The sequence below is a fragment of the Impatiens glandulifera genome, chromosome 7 (assembly GCF_907164915.1).
Source record: "Impatiens glandulifera chromosome 7, dImpGla2.1, whole genome shotgun sequence".
NCBI classification, from domain to species: Eukaryota; Viridiplantae; Streptophyta; class Magnoliopsida; order Ericales; family Balsaminaceae; genus Impatiens; species Impatiens glandulifera.
In genome coordinates this window covers 9,037,654-9,048,419 of record NC_061868.1, presented here as the reverse complement: position 1 = coordinate 9,048,419, position 10,766 = coordinate 9,037,654, and the positions used below count along the sequence as shown (strand labels likewise).

At 38.1% G+C, this 10,766-nt stretch overlaps 1 protein-coding gene across 1 annotated transcript; it reads left to right on the top strand.

The window, feature by feature from the left end:
- The first annotated feature begins 1,745 nt into the window (after positions 1 to 1,745).
- LOC124946283 lies at positions 1,746 to 5,557 on the top strand. The gene is made up of 3 exons (XM_047486848.1): positions 1,746 to 1,988; positions 3,686 to 5,038; positions 5,132 to 5,557. The coding sequence occupies exons 1-3, from the start codon at positions 1,746 to 1,748 to the stop codon at positions 5,555 to 5,557; spliced, it is 2,022 nt and encodes a 673-aa protein (XP_047342804.1).
- Positions 5,558 to 10,766: the final 5,209 nt, after the last annotated feature.

Below are 10,766 nucleotides of genomic sequence, written 5' to 3'. Positions count from 1 at the left end.
CAGACAGATAAAACTGGTAGTTCCTCCTAAGCTGTTGATTTTTAAATTTTCAAGATACATATGGAAGAACCGCCCAGTTCATCAGACAGAGTAAACCGACTGGCTACTTGGTGAATGCACCAAATAACCGCATCGGGATGAACAACTGATGACTGACCGGTTTGGAAGCAGGTCATTCTAGATTATTTGAATTTCACACAGAAGTGGAATAATTATCAATGCTTACAGATATCTGTTCTGAAACATTGCCTTTTCAAAGTAATATGGTCGCGCCTAAAAAGACGTGAAGATCTTTTGATATCTTTCACAGTCCAGGCCTATGACCGACACCTAAACTGCAAACCTGCCTATTTCATGCAATATCTCTTATCCTGTAGTTAATACATATCATCTCATTTAATGCCTGGACAATAGGATAGTCCCTAAACTAGTATTTAAGTGAACCAAACATTCACCACAACACTCACAAGACAAAAGAATATCCTCTCACTAAGGAAAAAATGTCTCAGTTTCCCAACATCCTTCAGGTTGACTTTCAATCCTGCTCAACCACAGATCAATATGAGATATATAAGATGATAAAATCTTTGGAGGAAACCGGCCTCAAGTGTTTCCTAGATGACAAACATTCCATCTATCCGGAATCCGTTCTGGAGTTCTTCCACAATGCAAGGGTGTTTCGGGGCACCCCCCACTTTGACACCCACATCCAATCCAAAGTGGGAGGCATTGTCTTCGATTTCACTGAACGGGACTTTGCGCGGTGTCATAACCTGCCAAGGCACGGGATCACAGATCTGGACATCCCTGGGGATGTAAAGGCCGAAGTCTGCGTCGCCTTTTCTCGGTCTGACGAACCGATTGAGGACCACGGGGCAAAATCATGTTTGAGAGCTGAATATCAGCTTCTCAACGATGTGATCGGCAAGAGCATCTTTGGTAGGGATGTCACCAACACCTACAGTGTCTCAAACTTCAACATGATGGCGGCTATAATCACTGGCACGCTGGTCAACTGGTCTAGGGTGCTTTTCGACATCCTTATCTGGATGATCGGCATCCGATCAGTCGGTTTCATTCCCCAGCTAAGCTGCCTCCTCGTAGAGCTTGGAGTACCAACCTGTCCCGGCGAAGGTTTGAACCAAGCTCAGGTGCTCATCAAAGAGGTAACCGACCCATTCTATAGACGGTTCGAGAGGGCCTGGAGGAGAAGAAACCGCAACAACGGTGATGTCAACACCTATGCACCCTGAGTCACTCCTTCTACCCGGTCATTTTGCTTCATGCACCGGGTGTCTTTTTAACCAACTCAAGTTTGATCGTTTCGGCTTTATTTATGACTTTCTTGATTTCATGCTTTTTTCATCGTTCCTTATGCCATTTTCGGCGTTGTCTCTGTTATTTTCGGCTTCAATCTAATTAATATCGGTTATGTTTATGTGCATTTAATGGGATAATCCCAATTAATGAGATAACCCCCAACCACCCGCACATTTAATATCCAACTAAACTGGTTACTTCCCAACTAACATCTACCTCGGGCTTTGCAATCTGCCACTTCCCCATGCGCCTTGAAAAGGTAAAGATTCATTTCCTTAATAAAACAAAACTGACCATCAATGCTTAGACTTTCCCTCCAAAACCGATCCTATATAAGGAGCCATCCTCTACTCATTTTATCACATCCGAGAGCACAAAATCACTTCTGATCTTCTTGAATCCCGTCTCTCCCAAATACCGAAATCATGCCGAGCAGAACTCTGGGAAACTTCCTATGCATTGATTTCAACTCTTGCATGGGCGAGAGGGACTGTACTTCTGAGCAGAAACTCATGTATGACTCTCTCGCTGAAACCGGTCTTCAACCCTTTCTTGAAGAGGCCGGCCCCATTCTTCTAGACGATGTCAAGGCCTTCTTTCGAAGCGCCTGCATCAGGGGGAAGTATATCGTCTCTACTGTCAGAGACCATACGTTCTGGATCGATGAGGTTGAATTTACCTCACTATTCGGTCTACCCACTGAAGGTTTCTCTGACTTTCCGACTATTCAGGACCTTGCGGGATTTGAAACCGCGCAATACCTGTCGGCCACCCCTGCTCCGGTGGAACACTTTGGGCCAAAAACCCAGCTTGCAATTCACGGTCAGCTACTGCTCGAAATCGTGACCCGGTCGATTCTGTGTCAATCACCGAATCAACGGTATTCCAGGAATACCTACAACCTTATGACTCACATCCTTTGTGAATCGGCCATCAACTGGTCAACGGTCATATGGGAAAACCTAAAGAATGTGGTGCTGACCAAGAAAGGTCTCGGGTATGCACCGCATATCAGCAAGCTGATTCTTGGGTACCGACCAGAGTTCGGACCGGGCACACCGGCTTCTTCCTCAAACATCCTCGACAAGGATTCTGTAATAGACCGAATCTGTAGAATGTCTTTTCAATAGGCTGTACTTTACATTATTTCTGTATGAATCTTATGTCGGTTTCCTTTCTCCACTTTCTTGAATTTTAATATCATTTCAGTTTAAATGACCGTGTCCTCTCAATTCTTTGAATATTTATCTAAGTAACCGGTTAACATCTTCAAACTTTAACCGCGTTCTTTTCCGGTCTGCTTAATCTGTTAAACACTCTAATCACTCAAAATGACCGGTTAGACTTAGAAACCGTTCGATCAATCGGTTTCAAAGAAACGAGTGCGTCATCAATGACATAAGCAAAGGATTTCGGAGGGAAATTTCCCGCCCAAAATTGCCGCCCCCCCCCCCCCCCCTTTTTGATTTACCGCCCATAGTTTGGCGCCTCTTCCATTTTGGAGGGAAAATTCTCGCCCATTATTGATGGGACGGTTGGGCTTCCAAACCGCATCTATAAAAGGAACTTTCGGTCATTTTGTTTCATTCTCACGCGAATCTACTTTCTCTCTCTAAGCTCTCTAAACTCCTTGAAGCGGTTCTCTCTCACATTCTCAAAACTCTATAACATGGGACGTGATTCGGCGTTGTTCAGACTCTATTCTCAAGTGGATTTCGAGGAAATCCGGTTGAACGGTACGCCCGAGGCGAAGGAAGTTATTGACCGGGTAATCAAAACCGGTCTGGAATATTTCCTCGGCGGTCCGCATGTTATTTACAAAGATGCGGTCGAAGAGTTCTTCAAAACCGCAACCGTCGCCTACGACAAGATCACCGCGACTGTATGCGGTTCCCAAATAGAGCTCACCGAAGTAGTGGTGGCCGAGAGCCTGCATCTTCCAACAACCGGCCAGGATGCAACGGTAGAAATAGAGCAGGACACCTTTGAGGCGGCTTGCCACATTCTATCGGCAACTAATGAGCCGATCAAAACTTCCAGGAGCAAGCAAATGTTGAAGCCGGAGTTAATCCCGGTGTGTGACATCTTTGCACGGGCGATTCTGGCGAGGGGAGGAAACCTCAGCAACCTCACAAGAGATAAAATCAAGATGATAATCGGTCTGATGGAGGGAAGAGAGGTCAACTGGGCAAAAGCGGTGTTCAGCAACCTCATGGATATGGTGAAACCGGACTCAAACCGGTCGTGGGGATACGCCGTGCCTCTCGGTAAGATCTTCCTCCACCTAAGTATCGACATTGGTCCCGGCGTCGCTGTCGCAAAGCGATGCCTCATTAGATCAAGGCAATTCCTTGAAAGTACGCAGCCGGCCCCCAGTTCCACAGGTGGCCGAAAGAAGAAGTCCGCCAAGAAAGCCGAAGGCAAAGGCAAAGGAAAAGAGCAGGTGATTTTCTCAGAACCACCACAGCAAACAGAAGATGAGTGGGCATCTGAGCACACCGATCCAAAGGAGACCGAGGATGATAGAACGGTCAATGAAGACGACTATTCGGCCCAGAGTCCGAATAATGCCGGATCAAACATCAACCCTGAGACCGCCGAAGGCAGAGAAGAGGGTGGTAAAGAAGAGGTTGACAAAGAAGCCGATGACGAAGGCGCCGACAAAGCGAGGGAGGAGGCCGAAGAAGCAGAGGCCGATAGATTAGCCCGGAAACTCCTTCAAGGTGTCAAAAGAAGAGCCGAGATGGTTGAAGAGCTATACTTGGAGTGGCACGAGCACCGGTTCGGTACACCATATAGAGAAATCCTACCGGGCCACACGGAAAAACAATGCCTCGACAGATTGGAGGAAGTAGAGGACCTGATGATGGACGTTACAAACTTCAACACACTCCAAGAGATACAATACCGAACCTGTCTCTTGTTACCGAAAGTCCAACTTCGGAAACTACAATCTCGGATCCGGAAAATTACGGAGGAAATTAACAAGATGGAATCGGTGGACACCTTCGCGCTGCGGGTGATAGCAAGGCTTGAAATAGCCAAAGGGGAACTAATTAAAGAAATCGAGCGGCTGGAAGCCATATGTAGCCGGATGCAAGTACCGGTCTATACTGCTCCCCAGATCGAAAAGTTTTCGGTTAACTGTCCAACACCTCCAAGGGAGGATGCGGCACCGATAGAATCCAGTGACAGAGCCGATTCAAATCTCACCGAGCAATCACCTCCCCCACCATCAGAGGTCACCGCTTCAGACTTCACTAAAGATTGGGTTGAGGACCGACTTCAAAAGCTTGAAGCATCCATATCAGAACGGATTAATAGCCGCATTAAAGAGTACGACGAGTCCGAGTTTCAGCCATTCATAGAAAGATCCGGCAGGATAGTTGATTCGGCCCTCAAATTCACCGAAGTCACAAGGAATCTACTGGAAAGACATCAAGAACGGTTCTCAGAACTCGGCAAAGGTCTGTGGGAAGAGGGGGTTCAGCAAGATAAATGTGTTCAGCGAACCATAGTTCTGGAGGATGTGACCTCCGATTTAAAGAAGGACCTCGACCGGCTTGAGAGAGATACCGAGCAAAGGCTGACTGCGATGAATGAGGATCTGATCGGCACGACACTTAAACGGGTCTCCAAACTCGAGAAGATAAATGGGAATCTCGTGGCCGAAGTAAAGGTGCTTTCCGAACAAATGGCCGAAATTCTAAGGGCTAGGGTGAACGCGGACGCCGCGGCTGTAGCGGCTGATGCTCAAGTAGCTAAGAGGGTCCAGGATGCGCTGGATGCCGAAGCATGAAAAGATAAAGAGGCACCGCGCTCATCCCAACTGACCGAAACGGAAGAGGAAGCCGCACGAATTGAAAAGGCTGGGGCCATATTCCCAGGGTTTGCTGAGAAAGTAGTCTCTCAAGCAGTGGAAGATGCTGAGCGGTTGGACAGGCAAAAACGGAAGCTGGACGAATACGCAAAGGAAAACAAGAAGAAAAAGGCGGCCGCATCCGCTTCAGCGCCGAAAAGGCGAAAGAAGGAAGCCCCTAAGAAAGTTCAGATAGCCGAACTACTCAATGAGGTCACTGACACGATCATCCCGAGTGCATCGCAGCAGGCCGACCAAGTCGAGGATGAAGTCGAAGAACAACTGCAGTCCCGGTCTAAAAGACGAAGATCTTCCGAACCGACCGGTCGACAGCAACCGAAGAAGAAGACCATATATGACTTCTCGGACTCCGAATAGGGACTATCTTTCATTTCTTATTGTCTTAGTATTTTGTCTCTTTCGGTCATCTATATATATAAATATAAAGTTATTTTTGAATCCGGCCTTACTTTGCATTTCTACTTAGTTTTGATAATTTTAAATAAAATAATCAAAAAGGGAGAAATTGATAAGATAAAAGATAAAGACCCTTCCAAAACTTTTCTCAAAATTTTTTCGAAAATTTCTCCAAGTCATTTTCAAAAAAAACGGACAAACAAAACAACCGGCCTACGGTTGCAAACTTACATGATTTTGATAATTTTAAATAAAATAATCAAAAAGGGAGAAATTGTTAGATAAAATCAGACCGGTTCAAATAAACCTAACTTAAATAAACTCTCTATGCAGGAACAAGGAACCGGACCGGATGAACAAAAGAACCGACTAAAGAAAACTAACCGGTCAAGCTACTAAACCGATCAAGAGTATTCGGAACGTGACCGCACAAAGAAAGGATCGGCCAAAGATCAAAACCGGAATCATCAAACAGCCGATCATCCACAAGACAGGAATAACCGGAAGAAGTCCGGTTACATCACTCATACCAAAAGTCATTCGGCTAAGTCAAATGACCGACCAGTACAAGAAGATAATTCGGGTATCTGTTGAGAACGATACCAAAGGAACAGACTGAACACTTCCATATTCATGCAAGTCTGAGGAAAGACTATAGGCTGCAGAAGACAGTACTACCGGATCCTTCCACTTCGGGATAAGACAGAAAGGAAATCTTCCAAGTACAGACAACTGTCCAACAGACAGTGCCTACATCAAGTAAAAGACAAACCCGGCAGGTTTGTCTCACACACCGGAAGAACAGACCGTCAGGTCTGAGACAGAAAACCAGGTCTGAGGTTGACCATCAGGTCTGAGGAAACGACCGCAGGTCTGAACCTCTGAAACACTGAATCACTGCACCTCTGCTCAGCCAATCAGATTCAAGGAAGTGAAATATGACCGTTGGCATATTTCATCTATAAAATGAGGCAGTTGCAGAAGAGTAAATGTGGGACAACAAGCGACACAATAGACAAGTGAGAAACTCTAAGAGCATTTATTTCTACAAGTGTTAAGACCGTGTTGTTCTAAGAAAGCCTAAGTATTAGAATCAAAGTGTGTTTTTACAATTTCGGTGTAAGTTGTAAGAGTGTTATCGAGCAGGAAATAAGTCTCGATCGGTTTGTACTTGTATTCCTTAGTGAATATCCTTCTCGCGGTTTCGAGAGGAAGGGGTGACGTAGGAGTTTTATCTCCGAACATCCATAAAATTTGTCTTGTTATTTACTGTCTGCAGGTTTCATTACTTGACCGATCTATACCACTATAACTGACTTAACCCTATCCAAGCCTAACTTCCAGGTTACCGAAGCCGACCCATTAAACTTCAAGTCTCCACTATACAATACCGACTCTACCTATCATACAAGCGTACCGCTTTAACCTGAAAGCAAACCTCTTCCGCGCTTGAACCTAGTTCAAGGGTTTGTGACAGGTTGTGTAGTATTGAAACCCCGGTGTTAATCTCTAACCAGATTAACCACCACCCTTCGAGTAAGAACCGCTAACCGGTCCAACCCCCGGTTCTCCAGCGGCGATCATTATTTAAATATAACCAGAAAAGAATTTAAAGTACCCAAATCACATTGTTCAAAATGAAAGGTGTCTTTTAAAAGGTATATGACACCTTAATAATAAAATGGAGGGTACCTCAAGATGATCCGGTACTAAAAAATTTGATACCCTTGAATAATTCAAATCGAATTTAGGTTCGCAAATATGGAGTAAAATGGAAATATCCGACGAGTTCAGATTTGGGGATAAGCAGTGATTGATAACTTGTCCCAAAAATCGTAAGTACCCGATTCATGCAAAAAGAAAAATTTATTATATATATATTACAATTATCCTATTAAATATCTAGAATTTTCTACTCTAATCTTAAATATTAAGATACACCGATAGGAATTAGATATCTGAATTATCGGACAAGGATTGAATATGAGGTATTCTGGAAGTCGGGTACGAGGTCGAGTATATACTACATTTGTCGGGTCGAGTATTGTATTTGTTGTTATCATTGAATAAATATATTTTTTTTAAATGCTCCATGTAATAAGAATAGTTTAAATTCAATTTATTGTGTAGGAGACTTTAATTTTGCTTAGGATAATATATATCATTGTTTTCAAATATAGATAATATGAAAGATAAACAAAGTTCCAAAGAATCTAAATTTAAAAAGTGAATAAAATAATAATTGATGGGCATAAGAGAAAGTCTAAGCATATATATACATAGTGCTATTACTTACTTTTCAACTTTCTTAATAAAGAAAAAGAATAAGCTCTACACATACATAAATTGAAAGGATATAATCAAAGATAATATAATTATATTTTATATACTTTTGAATGGAATACTATAAATGTGATATATAAAATATCCATTCTAAAAAGAAATTAGTTCTAATACATAATTATAAAAAATTTTAATATTTTAAGGAATAAGGATAATACATGTAAACTGTTTTGTTTTTCATATTTTCATATAAAATAAAATACTCATATATTTATTTGAATTTTTCTCAAAGTTTATTCTATTATATATTTAAAATTATCATTATATCTGATTTATTTACTTTAATTCATTACAAATATATATATATATATATATATATATATATATAATTTTAGTAGGAAAATGTGCATTCCTATTGAAATTTAAAATGATTTATTTACTTTAAAAAAGTATATTTCTCTTTTATCCATGATGTATACAATGACGTATGTGCACACGTTTTGTGTGTGAGTAATAAGTGACTTAATTATGAGTTTTTTTACTTAGCCAATAAATCAATTAAAACTTATTTGTCAAACATAATTCTTTATAAACAAACATTTTGTATAGTATTATCCATAAATTAATATTTTTATTTAATATAAATAATATTATTTTTAAAGAATTTTGTTTATAGAGATAGAGAGCACAACTCTCTAGTGACATTTTTAATGTAGATAAAATTTAGTCGATTAAAAGAGACTTTTTACACTTGATTTACTATTTTATTGATTCAAATAAATATTATTGATAGTCAAGTAATTAAACTTTATAAATATTATATTTTAAACATATTAATACGTGACCAAGTCCCGGAGATTGTTTAAATTTAATTTATATTTTGAGGTTAAAATTGACATGTTTGGTATAAAATTCTAATTTATATGTATAATTTAAAAATACATAAAAAAAATATTCATTGTAAAAACAACAAATTTAATCATTAAATAATTAAATATATTAAATGTAGTGGTTGATGAGTGAGAAACAACCTTTGCTTTTTGGGAAAAGAAACTTTGAAAGAAAAAAAAAAGTTTTTTTTTAAGAAATATTTTAAAAAAAATACAATCAGCATAATTTCATTTATGCCTAAATACTTTTCATAATACAGAAGCCTGTCGCTATTATTGAGTTGTCTAATACACTTAATTATTTTATTATTATTTATTTATTTTATTTATTTATTAAAATTATTAAATATATTTAATTTAAATATTTTCTGTGGTCAATTTGAATTAGTTTATATACCAAAAACTTAGTTTTGAATCTTTTAATTCACCCAAATAATTTAAAGATAAAAGAATTTTAATTACAGTAAAATCATGATAACAAGTTCATAGAAAATAAACTCAGGTTACAACAAAACAAATAATAATTTATTTGTTAATAAAAATAATAAATTCCATTAAAAACATTATAAATTAAAGTAGAAATTATTTTTATTTTTATTGATAAAATAATAATGAGATTAGACGTATGTATGCAACCGTATTAATGATAGTAGTATTAGTTAGTGTGCTTTTGCTTAATTAATATATCTCAATCTCACGTGTAAAAACAGCATAAACACTATACAATTGTCTTGGTCCCACAAACATTAATTCAATATTGGGTAATATTTACATTTTTAAATCAATTGTCTCTAAAAAAACTAGAATATGAAAGGACAAAATTGTGTGTCATTTTCATTATTAACGTCTAAGTTACAAATTGTAACTTTCAATAATGTGAAATTGATTTTTTTATGATTATTGGACTTTTTTTCCTTACAAAAACCTTAGATTCCTAAAATTTAATTCAACTATTAAAATTTACTTTAATTCGATTATACTTAAAATGTTTTTAAAAAATAGACTCTAGCCCGTGCATCACGAGTAAAGATATAAAACCGAGAAAAAAAAATTACAGTTAAATTGTGATAATATTTTTAATTTACTCTACGATGTATATCAAAATTAATCACAGTTCTCTATCCGACAATCTGGATATTTTGAAAATTAAGCATCATTATATATATAAATTAGTTAGTTAAAAGTTGAATTTATATTATTAAAACGTTGTGAGTTCATCAAATTTGGTGTTAAATTTAAAATATAAAATTTTATTAGTTTAGTTGGTTAAAAGATTATATTTTTTTTTTTTTTGTTAGGTTGCAAGTTTAAAATAGCATTTTTAATTTTATTTGTAATTGTTTTAAGTTTATGGGCGGGTTAACCCACAATTCGACCTGAATATTCATTTACTTTCACATATATATCCAAATTAACCACAGTTTTCGACCTGATAATCCGGACATTTTAAAAATTAAGCATCATTATATATATATATATATATATATTAAAAAATTGAATTAAAGAATATTAGCATGACACCACACCGTCATAATTTTTCGTTTCTGATGAGAATCGAACACGTTAGTTTTTTAATCTATTAAGTCGACTCTTTTTAGTGGGTAAAATAATTTATTTTTCTTAACAAAGTTAATTTATAAAGGAAATAAAGAATAACACGATAAAAAGAATTATGGTCAAGTCTCACACCCAATGTCCATCAAAATAATGATATCCCAAAACAATCCCACAAAAATATAGACCAATTCAACCCTACCCACAAAGTTGAAAAAATGAGAGTCGGGTGTGAAAGTGTCGATCAAATAACTGTTTACCGTCATGCCTTGTGCATTAAAAAAAACGAATCAAAAGACCAATCAATCACTAATTTGCCAAAACAAAACCGAAAAGAGACTACAAAATAAGACATCCAATGAATCAAATCTAATGTAATTTAAGAAACTAAGAATGAATGAATGAATGAATGCACACGTGATAAACTAGTTATAATATCATTA

What these genes read in the sequence shown, in the direction of transcription:
- LOC124946283 (XM_047486848.1), top strand. Translation starts at nt 1,746, where the DNA reads ATGCCGAGCAGAACTCTGGGAAACTTCCTATGCATTGATTTCAACTCT. An exon ending in ATACGTTCTGGATCGATGAG is followed by an intron (nt 1,989 to 3,685) that starts GTTGAATTTACC and finishes GAAAGTACGCAG; the next exon opens with CCGGCCCCCAGTTCCACAGG. An exon ending in CCGAAATTCTAAGGGCTAGG is followed by an intron (nt 5,039 to 5,131) that starts GTGAACGCGGAC and finishes AAAGATAAAGAG; the next exon opens with GCACCGCGCTCATCCCAACT.